The sequence below is a fragment of the Phodopus roborovskii genome, unplaced genomic scaffold (assembly GCF_943737965.1).
Source record: "Phodopus roborovskii unplaced genomic scaffold, PHOROB, whole genome shotgun sequence".
Classification (NCBI taxonomy): domain Eukaryota; kingdom Metazoa; phylum Chordata; class Mammalia; order Rodentia; family Cricetidae; genus Phodopus; species Phodopus roborovskii.
In genome coordinates, this window is record NW_026125506.1 from 10,321,743 (window position 1) to 10,349,369 (window position 27,627).

General features: G+C 53.3%; 2 protein-coding genes across 3 annotated transcripts in view; one reads left to right on the top strand and one right to left on the bottom strand.

The window, feature by feature from the left end:
• The window catches only part of Atxn2 (ataxin 2), an 82,402-nt gene extending 80,079 nt beyond the window's left edge, over positions 1-2,323 (top strand). The window contains exons 23-24 of the mRNA XM_051176591.1: positions 125-352; positions 2,081-2,323. Of these exons, the coding sequence (XP_051032548.1) occupies positions 125-352; positions 2,081-2,308 (456 nt within the window). The 3' untranslated portion in view covers positions 2,309-2,323. The remainder of the gene's footprint in view (positions 1-124; positions 353-2,080) is intronic.
• An 861-nt stretch (positions 2,324-3,184) lies between these two features.
• On the bottom strand, positions 3,185-25,796 carry Sh2b3 (SH2B adaptor protein 3). 2 transcript variants are annotated; one of them, XM_051176584.1, is made up of 8 exons: positions 25,380-25,796; positions 16,742-17,419; positions 7,843-7,944; positions 7,663-7,754; positions 7,491-7,585; positions 7,196-7,410; positions 6,946-7,117; positions 3,185-6,861 (listed from the first exon to the last, which is right to left on the bottom strand). In XM_051176584.1, the coding sequence occupies exons 2-8, from the start codon at positions 17,390-17,392 to the stop codon at positions 6,539-6,541; spliced, it is 1,650 nt and encodes a 549-aa protein (XP_051032541.1). In that variant the 5' UTR covers positions 17,393-17,419; positions 25,380-25,796; the 3' UTR covers positions 3,185-6,538. The 2 variants fall into 2 exon arrangements, with proteins under 2 accessions (XP_051032541.1, XP_051032540.1); XM_051176583.1 differs by having other exon boundaries at positions 25,506-25,795.
• Positions 25,797-27,627: the final 1,831 nt, after the last annotated feature.

A 27,627-nucleotide genomic window follows, 5' to 3' on the forward strand; every position in this document is an offset into this window, starting at 1 on the left:
CTGGATGCTCTTCTTCCTGCATCGCCCAGGCATGATGGGATGGGGTGGGACTTCTGCTGTCTATAGTGTGTGAAGCTCTGACCCTAATGGCTTCTCAGTAAAGAAGTTTCCCATTGCTTTGCAGCACCATCAGCACCAGGCCGCCCAAGCTCTTCATCTGGCCAGTCCACAGCAGCAGTCAGCCATTTACCACGCGGGGCTGGCACCAACCCCACCTTCCATGACACCTGCCTCTAATACACAGTCTCCACAGAGCAGTTTCCCAGCAGCACAACAGACTGTCTTCACCATCCATCCTTCTCATGTTCAGCCGGCATATACCACCCCTCCCCACATGGCCCACGTACCTCAGGTAAACCAGCATTAGCCATGTAGGGTGCGGTGGTTGTCAGATAAGCAGCAAGGAGCCAGATGCTCCCCAAGCCAGGAACCCCTGTGTGTGGTGCCATCTGCCTGTCTCCCCCTCCCTGCTTAGTATGTGATCTCCTGGCCCTCAGTGAATGTTGCTATGACTTTGTGATGGGATCAGTGAAATTGTGACTTAGCATTTCCCAGCTGAGACCTTAAAACTCTTGAGTCTGGAATGCACCCCAGTCCTTTCCTTTCTGTGTCTGCTTTGCTCCGTCTATCTAGCTTAACCACTATTATGTGTCTATGTGTACACACACAGACACCTCTACACACACACACACACACACACACACACACACACACACACACACACACACACGGGAGCCTGGCAGGGATGGTAGGCAGGGTTTCAATGGTTCTCAGCCTCTGAGGTGACTGCACTAGGCCTGTTAACTTGAATTTTAGTCACACGAATTCCGAGACGTGTCTCAGTTGTTTGCCTGGTTACCCTCTATCTGCTGCAATCCTGTGTTGTGCTTCCTGAGCTCTTGGCCTTGGACTATGGTGCAGTGTAACTGAAGCTCCAGGGCAGCCCAGGGCCAAGGAGACCTCTATGGCTCTTAATGTGAGGTGGCTGCATCAGGTATCTCTGCTACTTTGATCGCAGCTCCCAGAGGCAGGTCTCACTTAGGGTTACTGAATGACTCCATTTCCTGTCACCGTGCGCCAGTGAGGCTCTGGCAAGGTGTGAGCTAGAGATGCTGTGCAGTTGGGTCTCTTGCAGAAGGCTAGTTTGTTACTAGGTGTCCTTTCCCCAGAGCTAAGGGTCTGTAGGATAGACTCCTGTTGATTGGCTGGTGACAGTGGGGAGGGAGCCAGTTTGGTCACTGTGCTTTGGTGGAGTGGAACTTAGAGTCAGGGTCCTGTAAGTGTCTAGCAGAGGCTGCGAATTAAGATGGGCTCTTCCCAAACCTCAATTGTGTGTTTGTGTAGAAGAGTAAGAAGCTAACTTAGGGAAAGCAGAGAGCCATGGGCCTGTTTGAACGTGTGAACCAGCACTTCGCTGGGGTGATGGTCTAGAGCAGTGCACAGGATGGGAGGCAGGAAGCAGCCTCTTCCTGCTCTGCCCACTCCCTGCAGAACCAAGGTCGGGCTCACCGGCCGGTCAGCCAACATCACTTTTCTAAGTTAAACTTGTTGCCACTTGGTGCAGTGCACCAGGCTGACCCAACTTCAGATCGTTCTCATCTTATTGGAGCCACTAACTGCGCCATTTGCTCCATCAGCCAAGCTTTTAGAGTGAGGGGCCTAAGTGCTGCTTCACCCTATTTCTGGAGCACCTATGGCGACTTGGGGAGGGCAGAAGAGGAAAGACTCAGGAAGCTAAGGGTGCTGGGGAGGCAGTCTCCACAGGCCTTTCCTTGTCAGTTGCTTTCTGAATTGAAAAGGACATTGATGTCTTTGGCCCCGTGCCATAGCAAGTTAAGTACGTGCCCCTCCCTCCCCAATAGAGGCCTGCTCTTGGTGAAGACCTTCCCTTTGTGATAATCTGTGAGCAGACACTGGGGACTAGGAGGTTGTGGCCAGCTTCCCCATCCTACCCCTACAGGATCTGCCTCAAGGACTCCATCTTGCCCCTTCTTGAGTCCCAGTCCAATGAAAGGAACAGTTGACTTGTTGTTTAAGACGGAGATGTTGCCTGTATGCGTAAAAGAGCTCTCTGTTTCAGGCTCATGTACAGTCAGGAATGGTTCCTTCTCATCCAACTGCCCATGCGCCAATGATGCTAATGACGACACAGCCACCCGGCGGTCCCCAGGCCGCCCTCGCTCAAAGTGCACTACAGCCCATTCCAGTCTCGACAACAGCGCATTTCCCCTATATGCACCCTTCAGGTGAGGCGTGTGTGTGCAGGGGCCGCCGGGGCACCCCGAGCATTCTGCTCCTATACAGGTAGAATGGCAGGCAGGCCCAGTGCTTCAGGCTCCAAAACCTGATTAGCAAGGCCCGTCCGAGTGTTCGCAGGACGGATTGTGATGGTCAGGGAGCATCAGGGCTCAGGGCCTCCGGAGCTGAGTCTGTGTGTGTTCTGCTGGTATCAGGGTTGGCTTGAGAAGCAGCAGCCTCATTCTGGGTAGCTGATGCATGCCGAGGACTCAGTTGGCCTTCCTGGTTATGTATGACAGGCTGGACAGGGCAAGCGTGTTCCTTCCTGAGTCCCTATAGGCTGATGTGGGGGGTTTATGCTCATGGCCGAGTTTGATTGTAGCTTGGAGAAGAACACTGATGAGCTGTGTGCGATCTGGTTTGAGTGTAGCTTTAGCCCCAGCCTGTGCCCTGACACAGGACACCCATGATGTCTCGTACTGGATGGCTGCTGTGGCAACACCTGTCTCCCCTGTGACTTGGAAAGTATTGGTGGCTTGGCTAGCATTAGTGGGAGGGGGTGTGAAGGCCTGTGCTCCTGCCCCACAAGCAGCAAGTCCAGGACTTGTATCTGAAGTGGTTTTACGTCTGACTGGTTTGTTTCTCCTCACCCCTCTTCCCTCCCCAACCCCACCTTGGCTGCAGCTGGGGGGGAGGGGGCGCCAGCATTAACCCTCCAGTGTTACTCTCAGCTAGCAGGAGAGTGGTTGAGTCATGTGCTGCAGACACCAGGCTGGTGGGCCGTGGTGCCTGTGTTCCGTTTAAATAGCCACTTTTCTTTTTTACAGTACAAGCCCACCACCAACAGCAGTTGTAAGGCTGCCCTGGAGGAACCGAAAGGCCAAATCCCCTCCTCCCTTCTACTGCTTCTACCAACTGGAAGCACAGAAAACTAGAACTTCGTTTATTTTGTTTTTTACAAAGATACAACACTGATTTAACATCCGATAGGAATGCTAACAGTTCACTTGCAGTGGAGGATGTTTGGACCGAGTAGAGGCATGTAGGGACTTGTGGCTGTTCCATAATTCCATGTGCTGTTCGCAGGGTCCCGCAAGTACCCAGCTCTGCTTGCTGAAACTGGAAGTTATTTATTTTTTAATGGCCCTTGAGAGTCATGAATGCATCAGCTAGCAAAAGAAGTAACAAGAGTGATTCTTGCTGCTATTACCGCTTTAAAAAAAAAAAAAAAATCAAGACTTGGAACGCCCTTTTACTAAACTTGACAGAAGTTCAGTAAATTCTTACCGCCAAACTGACGGATTATTATTTATAAATCAAGTTTGATGAGGCAATCACTGTCTACAGTGGTTCAACTTTTAAGTTAAGGGAAAACTTTTACTTTGTAGATAATATAAAATAAAAACTAAAAAAAAATTAAAAAATAAAAAAAGTTTTAAAAACTGATACCCAGCAGTGTGTGTTTGTGGCGACTCCTGCTGCTGTGGGGTGCAGACCCTAGGCAGGCAGGCTGGGTGTACTGCTCCAGTCTCCTACTGGAGGAGGTGCTAACCAATGACTTTTCTTTTTCACCTTCAGTTCTGGCTCAAGATATCTAAAGTCAAGACTGAGATTCCCTCTTGGGTGGATTAGCAGTTGGCTTCACCAGGAGGAAGGCTGGCCAGAGAGGTGGGGGCCATCAAAAGTCTGTATCTGCAAGCTCCTTTTTCTTCCCCCTGTCTCCAGACTTAATGTGATATCCCAGTTCAGCCTGTGTTACCAGCAGGGGGCAGGAGATAACTTCTTTACCAGTCTGAAGGTTTGTCCTTAGTAGCTGAGTGCTTGTTAGTAGCATAGAGCCCTGGTTCCTTCCCTAGGAGAGCTGGGAGGGGATCCAGAGAACAGGAAAACCAGAAGAACAGAAGTTTGCTATAAGGGGAAGGTAAGTGGAGAGGGAGTTGGTGATGCAGAGAACATGGTTGTAATTCTGAAAACTTTAATTCACATAAAGCAATTTGTACATTATAGCAAAATTTGCATTATTCAAGAATAAGTTACTCATACAGTACGTAAAACAAAGATTTGCCAAAATACCTTCTGCCTTTTATGATTGATAGAAGATGAAATCCCATCTGTTGTCTGTTAGATGCATCTTCATTAGGAGGCAGTAGATGACAGCTTGCACTAAGGTAACATTTCAACAAGAGCCCTCAGGGAAGAGATGAGCCTTCTTTTAGGTTAAGAAACTTATGTAAAAATAGTGTTGTCTGGCCCAAAATTGTAATGATCACGATTCCTTTTTCCTACGGTCCAGAAATGATCAAAGGCAAGAGGAAGAGTTATACCAGATAAAGCCATATGGACTGCTGGTCTAAAGTCAAGGCAGGTTAGTTGACTTCATTCTTTGGTGCTGGTGGCTGTTAGTGTGTAGTTGTAGTCAGAAGGAAGCAATGGTGTGGGACTGATGAGCTACACTTTCAGTCTCTATAGGGCCAACTCAGTGCCTAGTGTGGCCTCACCTGCCGGTGGTGATCTGTCAGGACGACTGGGGACTGGGGATGGTGCTGCCTGGCAATCACACTGTTGAGGGCATCTGGCCTGGGGCCTCACAGCCACCTATTCCCCTTCAGCCAACTGGACCTACTGTAGCAGAAAGAAAGGGCGGCACCTTACTGCCTCTCTATCTCAGAGCCATGAGAAGAACTTGTCTTAAAAATACACCTTTTGAAAGGAAGCCGTCTTAAAAATACACCTTTTGAAAGGAAGCCGTCCTCCCGTATGTCCACAGTGGGTGAGTCCCAGCACCATGTGGAGGTGCTGGTTTACAGTGTGTGGCCAGTCTCCCTCCTACTTAGAGCTGTGTGTCTGACGAGCCCAGGAGAAACGAATACCCCTAGTTTGTAGGGGCAGAGATACAACTGTCCAATCAGCTCCTTTCCAGGACTACATAGCTTTGAGATGAGTCTGGACCAGTGGCTGAATATTGCTTTTATCTTTGGTTCAAACTTTTTGGGGAAAGTGAAGGAAAGCTAGTTTTCTTAAAGATGGAACACAAATCTGCACCTATGTAGGATATGCCTTGCTCTGTGAACACAATTGAGCACAGCTAGCTGCTCTCCCTGTCCACTAAGGGCCACACAAGCTTGCCCAGTACAGAAGTTAACCAGATGAGAAGGGTATCAGTATGTTTGCCTCTGATGAACATGTTTAAGAATTAAGTTGTAATTCTCTACTGCTACAGCTGTGAACCTAAAAGTCTGTACCGACTGGCACCTTTGAGCTCAGGAGCAGCCCACTCTCTAGCCCCTGTGATAGATGGAGAAGTCATGTGTACAGGGCACACTCTTCCACCAGTGACCGCCTGTGGCAGGAGTGTAATGGAGCCATACTCAATAAGCCATTGCATGCTTGAGGTGGGGGTACGGGCAGGGGCAAGCTATAAATTTGGGTTCACTACACAGGCCCAGGCACCTATTCATCCCATCCTCTCTAAAGCTGCTGTAAACCAGAGTCCTGTTTTGTTTTGTTGTTTTTGTTTTTGTTTTGTTTTTTTTTTTTTTTTAATGCATAAGGCACTGGGAATGGAATGTCCCTTGCCACCCTCCTCTCTCTGCAAGCTGCCTGGATTTCCCTGAAAGGGTGACACACTTCATTCTCTACATTAGGGAGGACAGTGGCTACCCCGTATAGCAGGCAACCATCCTGAGGAGGAGCAGACAAGGACACTAATGTGCTGGCTGAGAGTAGCTGAGGGAACCAGATGTGCTTAGCTGCCCAGACTTGAATGTCACGGGTCCTAGTAGGGCAGTACAGGGAGATAAGCCGTGATTTCATATGGAAACCTGAATCCCTTTAAAAAAAAAAAAAAAAAAAAAATCAATCTGAGGTAAGATGTTTAGAATTTTTGACTTTTCAGCCTGTCCCTCTGGCAGAGCTTCTGTCTAATGCTAAGAGTACAAGCAGGATTGAGAAGCATCTATCACCTGTGGGGCTGAAGCTACAGGGAGGAGGGAGACGGGGCCTTGTTAGTGTTTTGTGCTTCCCGACGACCCTACCTGGTAGGAAGTTTGTCATCAGCTCTGACGGTCAGTTTCCACTGCCAGCTCTGGGCCTGTGGCCCCATTCCTGGGTTGGGGACTGGGCCTAGGGTACCATCTAGTGGCACCTGTGCACAAGAACTACATCTGTAAACAGTGGGAGAAAGGCCAGGCTCTAGCTGTGGCTGACAGGGGGCCTAGGGCAGCCTGGTGGAGGGCACGTCTGAGCTGGGGAAGGCTTACTGCAGCCTGTAGCTCTCTGGGGGAAAGGATGATGGTTACATTCACAAGTTTGCATCCCTGCACAGCTGTGAGAGGGGGGTGTACTGGTTGTCAATGGCCCGAAGGTGGCTCCGGGAAGAGGAGTCCATCCCATAGTCTGAGTCCCGGGCACTGCTCACAGGCTCCAGTTCCAGGTGGCGCAGACTGTTGGCCAGTTCCTCAGGAGAAGGCACCAAGTGGAAGATTTGCTCTGGTGGTGTCACTCGGCCAGGGGGAGCCTCTGCGCCAAGGCTGGGGGGACAGCCAGCAGAGTTGAGGTGGGAAAGACCCAGCTCCGAGTCCCAGCGAGGAAGGGAGAAAGGGAAGAGGACCGTGTTGGAGGAACCTGGAGAGGTGACATGGATGAGTCTGGACAGTGATGAAAGTGGTCTGGTGACACCACCCCTTGACAAAACTTGGGGACTCCTACCTGGTGCTTGGGAGACGACTACCACATAGCCAGAGAGCCGGACATCACAGGCTGCTCCACACTCAAGTGGGATGGGGGAGCGCTGGAAGTGGCGGAGCATGTCCACCACCGAGGGAAAGTGCAGATGCTGCACACGGCACTGTCCACGCTCTGTGAGCACCAGACGGAGGTGCTGTGGAAAGGGCTGAAGGTCAACCTGCTGCCCAGGCTACATTTCCTCCCACCCAAGCCCACCAGTTCCTGCCCCTACCTTGGCTCTGCCCTGTAAGTTGAATGTGAGCACATACTCCCCTCTCCTGGACTCACTCTGCCGCACCAGGAACACACCGTGGGCATCAGGGCCCTGCAGCTGAACCAGCTGTGCAGCTCTTACCCTGGAGATAGGGCCATGGAACCAGGGGTAGCAGGACAGGAAGTGGTCTGTTTTCTGGCAGGCTGGGTCTAACACTGCCCCAGGTGAAGCACCTAGCAGAAAGATGGTGGTAGTAACATTCATGGTGGCCACCGTGTCCAGGACACCTGGAGGTCAAGGGTCTGGCACATACCTTGGTCCAGGGAGTCTGTGCTTCCTCTTGGAGAGCTGGCTGGGTCAGGCTCTGCCATGAAGGAAAGGGGTAACTCTGTGTCCATGTGCTCCAGCCTGTAGGGGGAAGAGGCTGGGTGAGGAAGGAGCCAGCAGGGAGGATCGGCGCTTGGCTGGGCAGGGGCAGGCCTCACCCTTGGCCTGTGCTTGTTCTGAGCTCTGCCAGCCATGAGTTCAGCTGCTGTTCATCTCCCACCTCAAAGATGATGTCTGTGTGGTCCTGCACCTGCAGAGAGGTAGCACGCAGCTCTATGTCTGTATGCATGTTGTATGAGAGGGCAGCATCTCCCAGGAAACCACAGCCCAGCACTCACCTTGAGCACAAAAGTATAGAGGTTATCGGGCATCTCCAGGCGTGTGCATGGCCGGACTTCCCGGATGCTGGAGCATGCCTCTTGGAGCTTGGGCTTTGAACTCTAGGAAGAAGGGGTGGGGTCGTCACTCTAGGTTAGCCCATATAGCTCCCCGCCGCCCTCCCCCCAGGCCTCTCAGGGTGTCTGCAGTCTCTTTCAGTTCTAGAAGAAAGAGGTACAGTAACACCCTTGTGTACGAGTCAATGCAGTGCACTTGGCTGCATAACATACCTGGGAGATGCCACCTTTCTGGGTGTGGCTAGCACCACAGATGCCAGTTCCCATGTCAAAGCCTGAGACCTCATAGGAGGGAAACCCTCCCCTTGCTTGCCATCTAGTCCTTTTTTCCTCTGGTGATGAGATTGTTCTTGATGGCTGCTTCCAGCAGAAGCTAACAATCTACTGGGAGAGCCGGAAAGTGTTTTTTTGTCCCAGGATAGAGTACCAGGTGCTCCAATCAAATACATCAGAGCCCAAGAGCCCATGCTTACTCTGCTTCTTGCCCTGTCCCAGCTTAAGACAGAAAGATTCATCCCAGTGTCATCAACTTTGCCACTTGCCTGTTACAGGAGTGAGGAGGACCTGCTGGAGATGGGCCAAATGGGCAAGACAGGATTCCTACTCCTGTCCATAATTCCTGTATGCTAACCAGACCTTTTTTTGTGGCTGTTAGGATGTTCAGTGTCAAATCTCGTAATTGCATTTCCACAGTGATTCTGTCTGTATAATCCTAGCAATGATACAACAGAAAGGAGCCAGAGTTCAGGAGCCCTGCCACTAGCCACCTCCAGCCATCTGGGAAATGAGAGGGTGACACACTAGTGCCAGGGCTGCCTCTGAGGTCCTTTTGTTGATTTCTGGTCACTTTTTGATTTCTGGTCACTTTTTGGGGGTGTGGGGGAGTTCAAGACAGGGTCTCTCTGTAGCTTTGGGGCCTGCCCTGAAACTCGGCTCTGTAGACCAGGCTAACCTGGAACTCACAGAGATCTACCTGTCTCTGCCTCCCGAGTGCTGGGATTGAAGGCGTGCAACACCACGCCAACCACATTTTCTGGTCACTCTTAAAGCCACACAGTTTCATGTATCAAGAGACAGCAAGGATCTTCCTGATACCCAACAGTATCTTCAACAGACCTTTGGGGCCCTGAAGCCACCTCGCCCAGGAAGCCTGTGGCTGCCCTGAAATCCTGACAAGACAACCATGAACTTCTGTAGAAGCCTGAGGGGACCATGACAATGGCCTTCTTCGAAGACTATGCCTACCGAACCGCCTCAATCTCACAGCAACTCCCAGCCTAAAGCCTGGCTTCTACTACTACTGTGTGACCTGAGGATAGGATGTAGGCTTTGGGGCAACTGAGTCCTGCCATTTGTGACTATTCTTCCACCCCCAATGCCATCCTAGAGCCTGGTATGGTGGAGGCAGGAGCTTTGGGCTAACCTCCAAAATAAAAATAAAAACACAAATATCCTACTTTGTTCCAAAATAGATTCCAGTCAGATTACAGAGACATCTGGGAGCCAACCAGATGAGAAATCAGTCCGACAGCAGACTATTGAGGGCGTTCATTTTCCTGACTCTGTCCTCTTTCTTGGACCTTATTCCCATTCTGGGCTACTTAGGATCAAGTAAGAAAGTCTGCAATTTCAGATTCATGACACCTGACAGCCAGGCTTGGACTTGCTCTACTAGCCATCGCCCACCCCACCCACCCCACATGTTCCCTACAGGTCAGTCAGATTAAGCACAAAGGCTACTTGGCAAAGAGCTCCGCCCCAGGGCAGCAATCCTGGGTGGGCACAGTGTGAGCTTTAGCAGCATGTTCCAGAGTGGCCCCAGAGGCCAAAAACCAATGGTCACACAATAGTCAAAGTAGCGATGGCTAGAGAAGGCATCCTCAGCACTGGGTGGGACACAGTCTACCCAGCAAAGTGCTTCCAAGGGATGGGGTTAAGTCCAGAGTCAAGGCAAATTAGATGTTGAGGTTCTCAGGAAACATTAAGGCTGAAAAGGGATGAACCCTGAATCCTAAAGAATTTCATCTCAGAGAAGACTGTAGACAGTTGTTCTCCAGGTGACAGGACCAGACTGTGACATATAAAGGGCATGTAGGTCAGCAACAGACGATACAGTACAGCTAGGGTGGCAGAGGCTTGGCTTGCCTCACATGCAGGAGGCCCTAGTTCAGTCCCCAGCACCCAAAAAAGCAGGAATGGCACAAATTTCATTAGGATCAGAAATTCAGGTCGTCCATGACTCAATCTTGAGCTCAGGTACAGAGAAACAAAAATCATAGCCTGCTGAGACCTAAAATACAGAGGAGGCTGGGGGTCTAGCTCAGATCCTTGCCCATCACGTCATTAGGCCCGCCAAAGCAGGGAAACAAAATCCACAGAGTAGATAGGGCACAGACTGCTGAGAGAGGCACAGTCCTCTCCATTGAGATATCCTGCAACTAGACAGTTGTACAATTGTGTAGGCATGCTAAAAACCAATGTATTGTTCACTTCAAGCAAGAAAATGTTATGGTATAGGAACAAAACTTTAAAGAGGGAAATGGCAGGCAGCTGGATGTGGCGGTTCACACCTTTAATCCCAACACTGGGGATTAAAGTCGGGTTCTGTTGGAGGCAAGCCTGGTCTAAACAGAGAAACCCTGTCTCAAAAACCAAAAAAACAAACAGATGCCCAGTCAGGCTGGAGAGAGAGAGAGTTCAGCCATTAAGAGCACTTTGTGTTGAGGTTAGAGATGGCTCAATGGTCAAGAGTACTAGCTGCTCTTCCAGAGGACCTGGGTTCAACGCCCACATGGCAGCTCACAACTGCCAACACACACAGACAAACATGAAGGTCAAAGAGAAAAAGCACTCTGTGCTGTCCCATAGTACCCAAGTTCCTGGCACCTACCTGGTGACTTCACAAGCACCTTCTGATCTCTAGAGGTACCAGAACACACATACACAGCCATATAATAAAAGCCAAAAGGTGGGACAGTTCCAGGTTAGTGTGAGATACACAGCATAAAGGGGGGAGTGGGGTGACAAGATGGTACATAGTGCTGGTGCCACTGGGTAAAGGACACAGCAGAGCATTGGACTGGGGATGGTCACTGACCAGTTCTGGCTCGGGCCCTGACAGCTACAGCCAATATGGGAGATGTGGCCTGAGTAGTCATCGAGGATACCTGTCTGTGCTCTTGTGGGAATACCACATGTCATTTTGCAGCTCCTCAAAATGTTAACCACAGAGTGAACAACCTACTAAACACATTGAACAGATGTTCAAAGCATTGTTTGCCAAAAGTGCAAGTGGAAATGGCCTACTTCCCACTTATGAATCGGAGTGGCAGGGGGTGCTAAAACGATACAAGGGACTATTACTTGGCTATTAAACAAGATAGCTAGGTGTGGCAGCAGACACTTTTAATTCCAGCACATGGGAGACAGAGGCAGGTGGAGGCATTTTAAGGCCATGTGCCTGTTTTGGTGCCACAGCACCTATCTCTTCCAGGAGGGGGCTCTGTCCATTCATCCTAGCCTTAGCCAGAGGGAAGAGAGGAAGGAGGGCCCTAAGTCTGCCCAGGAGGCCATTCTGGAGCCCTTCTGGAGCTTTTGCTTCCTTTTCCATTGACAAAGCAATGGGCTGGGGATTTCCCCACTGTGGCTGTCAGACTACTAACTGGGGAGGGCACTTAGGGAACCCAGCTCTGGGTCTGGAGTTTTCTATGCAAGGAGTCTTTTCTGCCCCTCGGGATGGTAATACACCCCAGAGCACTTTGTCTATCATACTGAGAAACGGAATCAGAAGTCTACTTCTTCAGCCTGGACAGAAGCCAAAATATGAGCTCAGGCGTGCCCCTTCCCCCAGTGCCCTTAGCCGTGATCCACACTGAGCCACAACCCTGACTCCTTGGTGGCTTCATCCCCACAAAGCAACTGGCTGACTTCCATGAAGGGGGTGCCAGTGAGCTAATTGGCACCTCCCGAATCCCGAATCCAGGAATTCATGGCACTGGAGCTATAGAAGCCCAAGTGACAGTACTGTGACATCTGGATGTGGCTTCTGCAAGCAGGACTTGCTCTGCACATTTGGGGGGTTTAAACACAATCCCAACCTAATGTCCCCTACCAAATGCTCACACAACCCCATTCCTGCCGCATCCATCTGTAGCCTTGGACCAGTCTTCTTTGGGAGTTGATGTCATGATGGGCCCCACAGAGGGATTTTGGGAGGACTCTGTGGCAGATTCAGCTATAGTGGCTTGTCACAGGGAAAGCCACTAGGCCTATCTTTCAAGGGTCAAGTGCCTTTCCCATGGCTAGGCGGAGGTGGGGGTGGGGCTGTGGGACCACAGAGCCTGGAACCCAGCAGAGCTGGTGGGTACAGAATAGGGCTTCCTGCCACCTCCTCCCCAACCCAGAGGAAACCGCCAGGCCGGCAGTGGCCAGCCCTTTCTTTCTGCTTCCTCTTTCCCACACAGCAGGGAGGAAGGGAGGCCAGGTCCCTGTATGCCCTGAGCTCCTCAGGCCTCCTAGCCTCCCTGTCCTTGTGCCCAGCAAGTGTGTGGCTCTCCTGCCCATCACCATTCCAGCTTCTTTTGAAGCACCTATTTCAGACCACACTTAGAGAGAGCCTGGCATTAGCTCAGCTCCCTTCCTACAGCATTCCACGCTCCAACCCTCGCTCCACCAGCTGTGAGGCCTTTCTCCCTAAGCAACAGCTCCAGCAGGCCTGACCCGGGCAAACTGGAGTCACTCCTGTTTCTGACACCACAGAAACCACAGAGAGTGGTGGTACTAGGCCTTCAGTTTCAAAGTGAGACTGAGCCTGCTCTAACCTGTTGCTCCAAGGGGTTGGGAGAGCCACCAGGCTGCTTACCTTGTAGGGACAGCACAGGTGCCATGGAAGTCACCAGGCCTGGAAACCACCCCCTGCCAACTGGGCCAAGTGGTAGGGACCAGCAGCCCCAAGCCTGGGTTCCTTGGAGGCGCAAAGGCTGGGGCTCCCTATGATACCTCAGTGGCACCTCGAGCTAGGACAGTGTTTGAAATACAACTGTCTTCAGCCCCAATGTCCACTGCACCCAAACAGCATCCCTAGCCAACTGTCCTGAGACTGCACAGAGGTCAATCAGCCAGTGATGTCCTTTGGTCTCTACTAGATCACACAGGTAAGACCAGGTACAGGGACCCTTTGTCTGATTCTATTTTTTGAGATGGACTTATTGTATTTTAGGCTCAATATGGACATGTAATCCTCCTTCCCCAGCTTCCAGAAAAATGAGATGATTTGGGGGGGGGGGTGTCCATCATGCCCAGCCTTAGGCTTTTTGTCTGTTGCTAAAGTAGCAACTCACCCAGCCCAGGCTAGCCCCAGTTTAGATGTGTAACTAAGACTGACTTTGATCTGACACCTTCTCTTCCTATCTTCAGGGATTACAGGTAGTGCCACCGTACCCAATTAGACCTAGGATTTTTCTCCAGGGTTTCTTACCCTGGAGTGTTCACTCTCCCCGTGTGCATGGAACACAAACGGGCAGCTTTCCTGGCTCCTCCTTCAGACATGCTCCATACCTTCCACCTTGGGGCCTTCAGCCAGCTGTCCCCTGCTGCAAGGCAGGTCCCTCCAGATTCACAAGGAGTCAAGTGTTATGGCACTCCAGCACTCAAGAGGGCTGGAGAAGGACAACTGCCTTTATTTAGAGGCCAGCTTCTGCTACATAGTCATTTCCAGATCCACCCAGGCTACTGAGCGAGGCACTGTCTGGGGTGAGGAAAAAAGGCAAGTAAACTTGGGCAATTTAAACAGTGTTGGCATAAGCCAACAGGACAGAAGACTTCCAGTGCAGATGAGTACTTCAGCATCAAGTAGAAAGACAGTCTCCACAGCACACAGCCACATGTCCACAGGTAGTGGACTGCCTCAGTCCCACACACCAACTCAGCCCAAATGCCCATAGTCACAGTGTGAAAGCCTACAACAAAGTTTCAGGGGAAAAAGACAAAGATCACAAAGCCTGGGGTGGCCAAGATTTCTTAAGCAGAGTACAGAAAGCATGAACACGAGGGGCTTCTTACCCAGTATGGTGGTATGTACCTATAATTCTAGCACTGAGGATGACGAGGTGTGAGACTGAAAGGCTGACGGCCACCCTCAGCTACACAGGGAGATGGCGCCTCAAAAGTCTCCTGCCAGTTACCCTCAGAGCTCCACACACGCCACATACCCTCCCACCCCTGCCACAGCCCAAACAACAGGGACTGAATCAGCATAAAAGGCAAGAACTTGTGTTGGTAAAAAGGCAGTCACATTGTGCAACATGACATGTCCAACAAAGGAGTGGCCATACCACACTTAAGCTCTAGGAACTCCTAAGAAAGGCAACATGGGCGAAGGGAATGGCTCAGCCGGAAAAGCATGATCTACGAACATGAGGACCCCCCAAAATCTCCAGAAACAGCTGAGCACAACCCAGCTCGGGAAGAGACAGACAGACGGGGGGGGGGGGGGTCCCTGGCCAGGTGGGCTAGCTGAATTAATGAGCACCAGGTTCAGAGTTCTTGTCTTTAAAAATAAGGTGGAAAGGCCAGGCAGTGGTATCACACACCTTTAATTCCAGCACTCGGGAGGCAGAGGTGGATCTCTGTGAGTTTGAGGCCAGCCTGGTCTACAGAGCAAATGCCAGGACAGGCTCCAAAACCACAGGGAAACCCTGTCTAGAAAAACCAGAAATAAATTAATAATAATCAATAAGGCAGAGAACAATGAAGACACCAAGGTTGTTCTCTGTCCACCACCTGCATGCATACACACACACATACAAGCCCAAATATATATACATATACAGACATACAAAGTGCAAAATAAAAGACAAAACAGGCTGGAGAGATAGCTCAAGGGTTAAGAGCACTGCCTGCTCTCCCAAAGGACCGCAGTTCAATCCCCAGCAACCACATGGTGGCATACAACTGTCTGTAATGAGGTCTGATGCCTTCTGGAGTAGAGGCAGACATACAGAGTACTCATACACAAAATAAATAAATCTTTAAAAAAAAAAAAAAAAAGAAAGAAAAGAAACGGCTCTTCACATAAGGATAAATCAATCACACCAGGTGTTGACGGTGCATGCCTGTAATCCCAGCACTCAGGAGGCAGAGGCAGGCAGATCTCTGAGTTCAAGGTTAGCCTGATCTACAGAGAGTTCCCAGGACAGCTAGGGCTACACAGAGAACCCTGTGGGGGAGGGGGGGATAAATCACAATAAGTAGGAGACACTAATGCTCCTGAGACACCATCATGCCCATTGGGGCTGACCAAGCTAAATAGTAAATGAGGCTGTGGAGGCAGGGTACCTCAGCCACCACCACCAGGGACACCAACTGGCACAGCCACTTGGGGAAAGCCACGGTGTTGGCAGAAATCATTTCTAGGAATACACCCAACAGAAATGAAAACACATGCCCCACAGAAACTTAATGAAACATCACTGTGACAGTATAAAGAAAAGTCCCCAAAGAGGCAAGTGCTGTAGTCTCAGCACCGGGGAGGCCGAGACAAGAGCATCCAAATAAGACCCTCTCTTGGGGGCGGGGGCACTAAAGCAGAAACCACCAAATGCTCAACAGCAGGCAATCACTAAGCCAGCTGTGGGCCAGTGTTTGCACTGAAAAGCACACAAAGCTTCAACACTATTGGGGCTGGAGAGGCAGCTCACAACCACCTCTAACTCCAACTCCATGTGCATGCACACACGCACGATTAAAGATAAATGCACACGGCTCAAGAGATAGCTCAGTGGCTAAGAGCACTAGTTGCTCTTCTAAAGAACTCGGATTCCATTTCCAGCTCCCACATGGCCTTTCACAACTGTCTGTAACTCCAGTTCCAGGAGCTCTAGAATCTTCACACAGACATACACTATAAGCAAAACCCCAATGCAACGTAAAAAAGTGAATCTTAAAAAATGAGATAAATACATACACGGGGACTGGAAATGTAGCTTAGTGAGTAGAGTCCTGCTACCATGCACAATGCCCAAGTCCAATCTCCAGCACCACATAAAATAGGCCTGGTGGATCATGCCATGCCTATAATTCCAGTAGCCAGGAGGTAAGAGGCTCAAACATGAAAGCCATCCTCTTATCTAGCTAAGGCCAGGCTAGGCTAGATAAAACCCTATTCTCAAAAACAAAATCAGACATACAAACTGTGGAGAGGGAAGGCAGGGAGTGGTGAAATGCAGGTCTTCTGGGTCACTTTTCAGAGCACGGCCAGTCAAGCATCGGTAGGGAAGACTGTCTTACAGGGCCCTTCAACACCCTAGCAGACCCAACTGCCGTCCTTTGGCAGAACAGCAGCTTCCGGGTCACTAATGTGTGCTTTAGCACACAAGGATGCTACTAAGTACGTCCAGTGGTCTGTCTGCACCACATGACCATCACTGTCACCCTACGGCCAGGCTGTCACCCTGAATGGGACCACAGAGAACAGAAAGGAAATCCAGGCAGGCAGCTGGGCCTCACGCACCCACAGGAGGGATGGATGCGGCTGCAGCGCAGCACAAAGACCCCGGGCCTCACTGCTGACAGAATCAGAGTGAAGCCCAAGCCACCAGCTCGGAGCAAACAAACCTCTAAGAAAAGAGACTGCAGGTGGTGACAGCAGTAGGGGTGCCACTCAGCCCTTAGGGACTTCCTAAAAGCTCCTAAGTCTCTGTCAATTGGATCTGGATTTTCAAAACTATGACCTAACCTGCTCCAACCCATCCAGTGAGTCGCAGACTCACTGCCCTGGCTAGGTCCGGCCCACAGAGGCCTACCAGGCTATGGGCGCGCTGTTGCATACTCAGGAGTCTCTTACCTTGGGCGGGTCGAAGAGCTGCAGCAGGCGGCCGTGGCCTGGCCCCGGGGCCCGCAGCACCAGGCGACCCCGCTGCCAGCGTGCACCACTGTCCATGGCCGCCTCGTCCGCCAGGCTGTAGCGCAGCGCCGCCTCCTTGACCACTTCGGCTGGCGGCTCCCGCAGGCTCCAGGGTAGCAGCTTGCGGGCCGGTCCTGGCCTGGTAGTGGCAGAGGTGTCGGTGTCATTGGTGTCACTGGCGGCCCCCGGCAGCTCCCCAGCCGAGCGGCGGCGGAAGAGCTGGCGTAGGCCGCGGCGCAGGTGCTGCAGGGCGCAGGTGGGCCTCGGGCCCAGGTCCTCGGAGCTGCGTGCTTTGGGCAGCGCGGGGCGGTGGTGTGGGGCGGTGGCGCGGTAGTCGCAGCCCGGCGGCCCCGCGAGGCCCTCGCGCACTTCGCGGCAGAAGTGTCGCTGGAAAAGCTCGGCGAACTGCAGCGACACCAGGTCGGCGCGCGGTGGCTGTGGGTGCGCGCGCGCGAACAGCCAGTACTGACGCGCCAGCTCCCGCGCCGCCGCCGCCGCGTGCCGCTCACAGAAGTCGCTCCAGCCGCGCGGGGAGGCGGGCGACGCGGGGGCCGAGGACGTGCGGGAGGGCTGCACGGTGGGCCCGTTCATGGTGGAGAGCGAGGCGGGGCGGCCGAGCTGCAAGACAGGACAGAGAGCAGTGAGCCGGGAACGTCCCCGCCCCCACGGCCACCCCGGGAACCCCGCACGTGGAAACCAGCAGACCAGAAGGCGGGCAACGTAGAGCATACAAGGTGGATACAGGAGGTGGACAGGATGCACCAGAGAGGAGCAGCCTCCTCCAGAGGGACTCCGGGAGCTCAGCGCCACTCAGAGCCATGCGTGTGGGGGTTTCCAGGATTTTCCATGTAATATTTTCAAGCCTCAGTTGACCATGGGGAGTAAGATTTTGGATGAGGGGAACTTCCCATCAGGAAGCAGGCTACTCACAACACACCTAAAGTAAAACCTGACCAGGACACCTAGGGCTGCTAAAGACTAAAACACCGGCACTTCATTCACCTATGGTGGGTTCTGTGAATCAGTACAACTTCTTTAAGAGGACAGTTTAACAAGAGTAATTTTAGATCCCTTCCCCACAGCTAAAGGTTTTCAAGGTAGACAGTTGCTCATAGGCCCAGAGCCCTGATCACAGCTCCCTGCTATTGGTGCCAACCCTCACTAAGCACACAGGGGCACTGGGTCTGCATTGTAGCAGGAGGCAATCTGTCACCTCCTCCAGAAGCCCCAAGGCCACTCCAAAACCAGACCCAACAGTCCACCATGTACGAGCCTATTTACGCAGTACACAAACCAAGGCTCTCTACAGCTAGTTTTTTGTTTGTTGAGGCAAGGTATATCTCTGGAACCTGTCCTGGAACTCGCTGTGTAGACCAGGCTGGCCTCAAACTCACAGAAATCCACCTGCCCTTGCCTCCCGAGGGCTGGGATTAAAGGCGAGCACCACCAACGCCCAGCTCTATGACTAGTTTTTACCGGTACAGTAATACATCTAATGGTGGTCAAGAAAGGCCTAGCCAGCAGATCCACCCTGAACTAGTAGGCTGCGGGGGCAGTTTGGAGTGCAGGGAAGCTCTGAGATAGCTGGTTACTACTCATCTCCAGAAAGCATGGCTGGGAACAGACTCCAGCCCCATTTCTCACTAGGTTAGTTACATCTGTGATCCTGAGTGTCTCAAATGATGTTCCACCTCAGCTTCCCATGTTAATTACAAGCCCAGAACCGGGAAAAGTTCAGTGTGACTGGCTGCTGTACTCATTTAAATGTTACAGCAAGCATGGTGACAGTCACACTGAAGACGAAATGCAACCTGTACTAACCAGACCCATAGGGATGTAGGCATCTCTAGGCCTGATGGAGAACTCAGCCAGACGCAGGTGTAAGACAACCAAGAAAGATGTCAGTGGATCACCACTGCACTGTCCTTGAACAAGATAAGCATAGAGGAGCCAGGCACAGGGACATCCCTGAAGCTCACACAGCCTGAGTGAACAGGATCACCCAGTTTGCCTGTCACAGGCAGCCTATTCCTTTCTGGCTCCTGGTTTGTACTGCTTACTATGTGCAAAGCACCTTATAGTATGGTATGCAAAGAACTGACAAAGTGCAATATCTACCAGGAAGTACACAGGCTTCTACACTGGAGTTGAAGTGACCTGCCAGGTTCTGGAAATGGCGGGCCACCCTTACTTGTTTATCCTGGGTCTTGCAGTGCACAAGCCACAGAGGAGAAAGTGCTTGTATAGTAGGTACAGTATAAAGAACCCCATTTCTGGGCCCACCTGCTCCCCTGTAGTTCTGGCAAACTTTTTTTTGGTGATTTACTAATTTTTACTTTATGTGCATTGTTGTTCTGCCTGCATTTATGCCTGTATTCGAGTGTCACATCACTTTGAGCTTGGTTACAGACAGTTGTGAGCTGCCATGTGGGTGCTGGGAATTGAACCCAGGTCCTCTGGAAGAGCAGCCGGTGCTCTTAACCGCTGAGCCATCTCTCCAGTCCCTGACAAACATTTAATGGGTTGGAAATTGAGGTTGCGAGAAATGCAGTCTAGTGTCCCTGGCCACACAATCAGTGCCTGGTCCTCTTCTCAGTGAGCTCTGGGAAAACAGGTTGGTTTGCTTGAGTTAATTTACTGTGCAGCCAAGGTTGATCCTGAACTATTTTTTGTTTGTTTGTTTGTTTGTTTGTTTTTCGAGACAGGGTTTCTTTATGTAACAACCCTGGCTGCCCTGGAACTTGCTCTGTAGACCAGGCTGGCCTTGAACTCACAGAGATCCTCCTGCCTCTGCCTCCCGAGTGCTGGGATTAAAGGTGTGCACCACCAATGTCTGGCTTGAAGTTTTGATCTTCCCTGGACTTGGATTACAGGCACATGCCACCACATCAGCTAAGGTTTAACTATCCTGCCTGTTCACACTGTTGTATCCCTGGGGCCGACTGCAGTGCCTGCCTGGTACACAGCAGGCCCTCAGGATATTGTGTGGAATGACTGAGGAGTGGATGGAGTGGGTCTTGTACACAGGTCCCTGCAACTCGCCCCAGCCTTGGTCAGTGCTATATCCCCACACACCAGGCCTTGACCCAGGAGAGGCAGTCTCAGCCTTCATGGCCTGGATGATCCACAAGCTGAGTATACATATCATAGCTCTGGCCCCATCTGCACACTGTAAGGGCACTGGGCTGCATTCTTGCATCTAATTCCCTAGACCTGTCTGTTTTCATAACATCACAAAAGGAGTACTGAGTCTCAAATCTGTCCTCAGCAATGGAGGCTTGTCTAAGGCCCTGGGACCAGGGTACACCTGCTCTCCTCCATGTTCTGCCACAGCAGGGGCTCGATGAAACACACAAAGACTTCAGTTCTTACTACACAGCCCAAACTGGATTTGGGTATATCATCCTTCTGCAGACCTGGCCTGGCATGAACAAAGAATTTTTTCCTCTTGACATGGCCTCATGTAGCCCAGGCTGGCCTCCTCCTGTCTGGGTTTACAAACATGTACTGGGTTTCTGTGGTGCTAGGGATGGAGTCCAGGCTTTCCACAGACTATGTAAAGCGGCTCTACCATCTGAACTACACCCCAGTCTGTGGATAAACCAGATACACAGATGCCTAGTGATTAGCATCACCCATTAGGCACCATATTGTCTAGCCTGCCCTCTGAGCACCCTAGGCTCTATCCATACCTGCCCCTTTATCTGGAACTTGTGCCTATCACATTGTATATCAGGGTCCAGAAGCTCAGCTACAGAGGCAGACCCTAGCAGGACCTTCCACACTCCCTGCTAACCAGGTCCAGCTGTGGGCTCACTCCAATACCCTCTCACAAAGGTGACACTGGCCACATACCCAACTCTCTTAGGCCCTGGCACTGTTCTGACCACTTCTTCAAAGATTAAACTCTAGGCATCACAGAACCCCTAGGGCGCAGGAATGAAATCACAGGTGACCAGTGCAGCATTCACCTAGGGAACTCCAAAGAGCCCAAATGCACCCCAACAACTAACTTGCTTCCTACAGCCTGTGGAGTGCTGGAAATGTGAAGGACTGTTTTAGCTCTGCTCAACTGAAAAGTGACAAGCAGCCCTGCCACAACCCACACCAACCAACAGTCTAGAAACAGTCACAGTGTACAAAGAATGCACATCCACTCTGGCTCAACTCCAAGCTCCCTGAATCTTCACTAGCTGGGTGCCCAGGTTAAAGATGGGAAAATTAAGGCGTGGGAGGTGGGTTTGCTCAAAGTCCCACAGCCATCTGGAGGGATAGGTAGACCCCATCCGGCCTGCACACAAGCAAGGCTGGAGCCAGGAATACTGTGTACCATCCATCTCCACTACTCTGAAGCGCTCCTGCAACGCCCATGGTCCACTCAGAGCCAAGTGCCCCCAGGTGCCTCTGCAGCTGGGCAAGGCAGGCTGGCACACCAGTCTCAGGTCAAATCCCACCCACCCCAACTCCAACACGGGACACTGAGGACACTCCTGAAGGGAGAGAGGTTCCCTAGGTCCCTATCCCCACAGCCCTAGGAACTGCCTCCACCTAACCCTTCCCAGAGGTAGCAGGGCAGGCAGGCAAGCATTAATAGGTACCTGCAGTGGTACTCTAAGGGCTGTGGTACTTTGGCAGAGGCTGGAGAAAAGAATGACTGTGCTGCTTGTCCCTGACACTTAGAAGGGCAGAGGAGGTGAGTCAGGCTGCCCACTTTCAAAGCCCAAGCCTCAGGAGGAACCCAGTTCTGGGTCAGGCAGCATGGGTGGCATTGCTGTGGAACACAGGTGGTCCCTATGCCCAGGTGACTGCAGGCTGGATGGCCAGGGAGCTAGGCAGCAGGAAGATGTCCAGTCCAATGAATGAACACTTTCCAATGTGCTAGGAGATGAAACACAGCTGCTCAGTTGTGAGCTATGAGAAGGCAGGAACAGAGCTCAGCTCCAGGAGACCCAGGTTCAACTTGTAATGGGCTCTATCAGTATGGCTCTCCTCTCCTGCCTTCTCCACAGAGAAGATACAGCCTCAGCTGCCCACCTGGGCTCAGCCAAGGTGACAAGAAAGAAGAGCTGGGCCCTGGGGAGATGGTTTCCCCATCCCTAAGTGCCCATGGCAAACTAGCAGGGCAGCAGTTAGCTCCCTGCAGTCAGCAAGGTGGGTGGCATCTCTCAACACCCTCATTGCCCCCAGACAGCCTCAGGCAACCCAGACAGGCAATGCTGGTACCTAGAAGCTGCATCTAGGTTGGTGCTCCTGCTCAGGCACAGTCATCCAAGAACACAGTGGACCTGTCCAGTCAGCAAGAATGCTGGAAGGGACTCTGTGACCACCCCCAGTTAATGACTGCAAAGACAGCCCAGCAGCCTCTCAGCCTGACCACCACTTCCATGTCACAGGTGCAGAGGACCCCTGGAACACTCCACCTGCCAGGCCATGGAGGGCTGCTCAGTGTGTGTACCCAAGAATTGTGCCTGTCCCACCCCTAGATCCTGGGACAGGAAGCCCCATACCACCCTCTAAAGGCTGCCTCCTCCAGGGAGGCCTCTAAACTGACTCTATGTTTCAGAGTTGAGAAGACCCAGTCTCATACCTTACACTCTGGCCTACAAGAAGCAGGCTGCAAGGGAATCAGCTTGGCCCTGGGAGGCTAAGGCTAGACCACTTGACAGCCAGCAAGACCCATCCAGGAGTCAGCAGGCTGGCCCAATCTGCAGAACAGGAAGTATCGCCTGGCTTCCTCTGCCTTGACTCCCATTTGCACCACACCCCTGGCAACTTGATACTCCAGACAGCTACTACCCCAAGAAGACTCCAAGAGGTGGGGACTAGCACCCAAGAACAGTGTGCCAGACAGGGCTTCCTTCACCAACCTCAGGGTTGACAGTGGCAGAGGTGGTGGCAGATGTCTCTCGCTATCAGGGAGAGCCTCCCTATCTCCTGAACTGTCTGGGGCTTTAAAAGAAACACACTGACAGCCTCTGGCCCTTGTGTGCCCTTCCTGCCGGGATGACCCCTTGGGACTCTATGGAGATGGCACCAGGGTAGGTTCTGAAAGGCAAGTCTACCTCCTGCATCAAGAGGCCATTTTGAGCCCCCACCCCTAAGTCTAGGCCCTCCCCCAGTCAGCTGCTGTGAGTCAGCCCCACAAGCAGGGCACACACTTCCTCCCTCCAGGCCTCCTTGGGGACCAAGTTCACCCCCCTCAGCCGCTGGGGGCACATCCGGACAGGCCCCAAGGGGCTCCAGGCCTGGCTCACAAGGAAGCCCGGGGACTGGCCCCCCTGCCGACCCTTGACAGGGTTGTGTGGGAGGAAAAATCTTTCAACCATCTGCTCAGCTGCTGGGTTTCCGGCTGGCCAGGGTGGGGCAGGCCATAAGGTTCCTTAGGGACCTGTCTCTTATCCGGATGAGACATGGGACACTGGGATAGAGAGTCCAGTGGTGGTCAGTGGGACCCCAGAACACTGACCAAGAGACACTGGTTGTCTAAATCATGGGGCTCAAGCAGGTGGTGCTGAACAGTGGCCAAGGACATGCAGCCAGGTCTGAGACCTACCCAGTCCCTGAGGGACCTCAAGCCCCCGGAAACTGGGAGCTGGGGTGCAGGGCTCCTGGGTCCAATTAGACATGACTCAGCCAGTGACCCCCACTGAGTCATTTCCTCTAGGCAGCCTGCCAGCCTCAGTTTCCTTGGGGAGGATGGGTGGGAACAGGCCTAGCAGGAGGGAGCAGCCCCTCCAGACACTCCAGATGGAAGCTGCTTCTTGCCCTGCCCCGCCCAACCAGAGATGCTCAATACCCAGAGGCTCTAGGGACCGTTTTCCCAGGAAGCCTGGCAATTAAGTACCAACCACCCCATCCCCAGATTAATAGCTGTAGCTTAAACTCATTCACCTCATGCCTCCCTCAGAACAACTCTGTCCTCCAACACCTGCACTTCAGAGCTCTGAGAACACTTGTAGCTCAGAGATGTTAAAACACAGGCCAAAGACCTCAGAGCTAGCATGGTTACAACCAACCTAGTTAGAATGCCTACCCTTGAAAGGCTCCTACATGGCACACAGTCATCCTAGAGGGGCAGAGACTTGATCAACACTGGTACCTTGCCTAGGGCCTCACCCCTGAAGCTAGCAGCCTGAGTCTCTCCATGTGTGCTGCCCCAAAGAGAAGTAGGGATGTGATAGGAAAGGCCTCTCGTTGCAACAATACTATCTGCTCCATCTCTGTGTATGCCATACTCCACAGCAGTTAAAACCCTTCCCACTCCTGATGACTTCACTGCCTCAGGGAGGTTAAGTGACCACCCAAAGATTCACAGCAATGGGAGATTCAAAAGCCGACTAGCCTCAGAGGCAGACTGGACCCTATAGGTCCTGGACCCCAAAGGCCTGCTCTGCAAAGGGTATGATATAAGCCCAGGCTGGGGGCAGTTAGTTTCCTGTGAGGCTACCAATGCTCTCCATCAGTTACTCATGCTAGAGAGGGCACCCTAGGTCAGGAAGCACTTCCATCTCTGACCCAGAGGAGGGAGACTAGAGGTAGCCACCTGAATGAGGTACCCTGAGGTACACAAGCTGCCTGCCCAGCCCAACTGCTCAACTGACCTCACTGTCTAAGACGGTTGTCTCCTGAATAGGAAGGACCAGGCACTGGGTGACAGACTTGGACGCTACAGAGTCAGGAAGGAACAGGAGCAGAAATGACCTCAACAAAACAGACTCGAGCCATTCTGTCTGCGCTCTGGTGGTCATCACAAGTAGGTGTCAAGTGAGGAAACCAGGAAGGGGCTGTCACCTGACTGACCCTGCCCAGGTCCTTTAGAGTTCCCTGCCCAAAGATTTGAGAAGCCCCAGAGCAGCCAATGCTCAGGAGAGCTAAGGAAGGTCCCATAACAAGGGTTCACAAAACAGGATGGTGTGAAAATAGCATGTAATTGAGGTCTTCTCCCTGCCAGCCCAGGCACAGGGGTTTTCCACACACAAGGCCTCCTTCAAACTGCAGATGTCTTATCACTTAACACGGGAGAAACTGAGGTACAAAGCAGAGGAGGAAGAGTACAACTTCTGCCTCTAGGACCCTCGGTTTCCTCCTCTGCCACTGCCCAGACCTTGAGGGACCCAGACCACAGCTGCTGCTGCTTTGGGCCAGCCCCTTCCCAGCTGGCCACCCCACAAGCTCCAGAATGTATATTCATTCACCCCTTGCCCAAATGGAGTCCCCTCCCAGAGGGGCCTGTGAGACAAGGCTCAGAAATTGTCCTAAGCCTGTAAAACCCTTGCAACTTCCCCAGTGGCCCCTGGCATGTCATGGGCCTGCTCCGCCACGACCTCTGCCTGCTTTCGCCTTGAGGGAGCCGTAGGCCACCCCTATAGACCACCAGGGCCGTTTTTGCTCCGCCTGTCAGGTCCAGTGACACACGTGTCCACACACACACACACACACACACACACACACACACACACACACACACACCGCCACCCCAGGCAGGGGCCAAGCACGCTGTGTCCCCGGGGCGGCTCTCGGTTCCTCCCGCGGCGCCCCGCCAGGCCCCTCTCTGGAGGCCCCAGCTGCAAGCACTGACCTCCGCGCCCACATCACTGCGGTCTGGGATTGGGGAAGAGAAACAGAATGAGGAAACGCCAGAAAACAGAAGCGGGACGCGGGCGGCCGCCCGGTTCCTCCAACGCGCTCGGCGGGCCGCGCTTACCGCGCAAGCTGCGGGTCGGGGCCCGGCCGGCCCATGGCGTCGCACGGCCTCTCGGCGCTCAGGCAGGAAACCCCGGCTCGGAAAACGGCCAGCGCCTCATTTCCGCCGCCAGCGCCTGACAGCAGCCGGGGGACGCGGCCCCGGGCCGCCCCCGGGTCGCTGCTGCTGTGGACCCCGTGGCCCGTGACAGTCTAGGCGGACGGGCGGCCGGGAGGAGACGACGGCCCGAGCCCATGCCGCCCCGCGCCGTTATGTAAAGAGGAACCGGCGGCGAGCCGCGCGCGGCAGCCGAGGGCGGCTTGAGGGCGGGGCCACAACGAACCACGCCCCGTCTACCGCCAGCCGCGAGCCCAGGGGCGGAGCCTATTCCGGCCCCGCCCTCCCCAGCAATCCGCCCCCCACCCCCAAGTCGCGTCGTGCCCCCTAAAGGGAAGGGAATCGCCAAGGGGAGGAGTGTGCTTGGCCCCGCCCCTCTCGCGCCGGCCAGTCACCGCCTCGGCGGGGCGGGGCCTGGCGCGCTGTGGGGCGTGGCCGCCCGACCTTCTGGACCTCGTGGGGGCGCGCCCCTGCGGACTCCCGGAGCCGGCCTTATCTGCGCTCGTCCGGCGGGCTCTAGCAACTGCGACCGCGGCTTTCATCACCTCCCGGGGAGGGGGCCCAGCCCAGGCCTGGCCCCACTATCGGCGGCTCCGTCAAGCCGACCCGCCTCGGCCGCGCCATCCACTCGGGTTCCGCTCCGGGACTAAGGCCCGCCTAGTCCCGGAACGGGCCGAGTATGCTATTTTCTACCTGGCCGCCGGACCGCTCTCCAGCTTGTTGCAACTTTCTCCAAGAACTCCTCCTCACCCTAGGCTACCGAGCCCGTTGAGCGTCCACATCTGCTCGCCCCTTAGCCCTTTACCTTTTCTCTATCGCCTCATGGGGGGTGCGGCTAACAGTGGGGTGCCCCTGCTCTGAAGCGGAGTCACTGCGCGCCAGGCTTCCCCGCGACACTAGGGAGGGAGGCTAAAGAGGAATGCCTGTCCCCTCCCCCTCCCCCAACAGGAAACAGGCCGCCCACGCCCCCCAGCTTGGAGGGGCCACTGCAAGCCTTCCCGGACGACAGGCTCCCACGAGCCACTGGCTCCCTAGAGCCCACTACCTCCCCCTTGCTGCCTGGGACCAAATACTTGGCCTCTCCAACTCAGTTTCTTCATCTATGAAATGAAAATAACACGTGTCCCCAGCCCACTCTGGGACTGGAAAGAGTGAGTTAACTGCATTTGAGCAGTTTAACCAACCGGACTTCAGTCCCCCGGGCCTGCCGTTGGAGCCCCAGGAAGGGACTCCCCCACAGGTGGGGATTTCCACTACAATCGGACGGCAGCGAGCAGGGGGTGGGTGGCCGAACGGCTTGGAAAAAGCCACAAAAACGTGCGAGGGCGATACCTTCTACGTGATCGGTACTGTGTTTGTGGACACCAGTTCGTGATTCCCTGGTGGAGGCGGCATGCTGGTTGTTGATGTGGGGCGGCTGACTCTGGGACTCGGGAAGAGAAATATTTGAGTAATATTTAAGCGGAGGTCTCCCTCAAGAGGGAAGCGTCTGGGCATGATGAAGTTTGAAGGAAAGGCATTCTGAGCCGAAGAAACAGCCAATGCAGAGCCCCTCGGGAGCCTTGGTAGTGTGGAAACGATCCCGCCTGTACACGTTGACTTGTTCGTGCTGTCTTGAGGTCTTGGTGCAGTTTGTTTGTTTCCTTTAGGAGGGCACTGGGGAGCCATGAAGAAGTGTGAGGAAGAGAAGGCCCAGCAAAGCTCTGCCACAGAGCCTGGGGCTGGTGTCCCCAATCGGAAGCGTCCCCTGGAAGGACGCAGTGTCTAAGCAGGAAGGAGGGCCTTCGGTGAGGTGTAGCCTGATTGGCCCGGCACACACCCCGTACAACACCTGGGCGAATGCTGGGTAACTGCAGCCTGGCTGTGGCCAGGATGCGCGCGCGGAGCATCAGGTACTGGCAGCCTTTGCCAAATGGTGGCTGCAATCTGCCAGCCGCAAGCACTTTCCCTCTCGCAGCCGACTGCAGCCCTGCTGAGTTAAATGGGGACTTGTGGTTCTTCCTCTTTTTAATCACAGGCCAGCCCT

Excerpts from the sequence above, each read along its gene's own strand:
- Sh2b3 (XM_051176584.1), bottom strand. The coding sequence starts at position 17,392 with ATGAACGGGCCCACCGTGCAGCCCTCCCGCACGTCCTCGGCCCCCGCG. Across the intron at positions 7,586-7,662 it reads AGAACAAGCACAGGCCAAGG|GCTGGAGCACATGGACACAG; the intron begins GTGAGGCCTGCC and ends TTCCCCCTACAG. Across the intron at positions 6,862-6,945 it reads AGTCGTCTCCCAAGCACCAG|GTTCCTCCAACACGGTCCTC; the intron begins GTAGGAGTCCCC and ends TCACCTCTCCAG.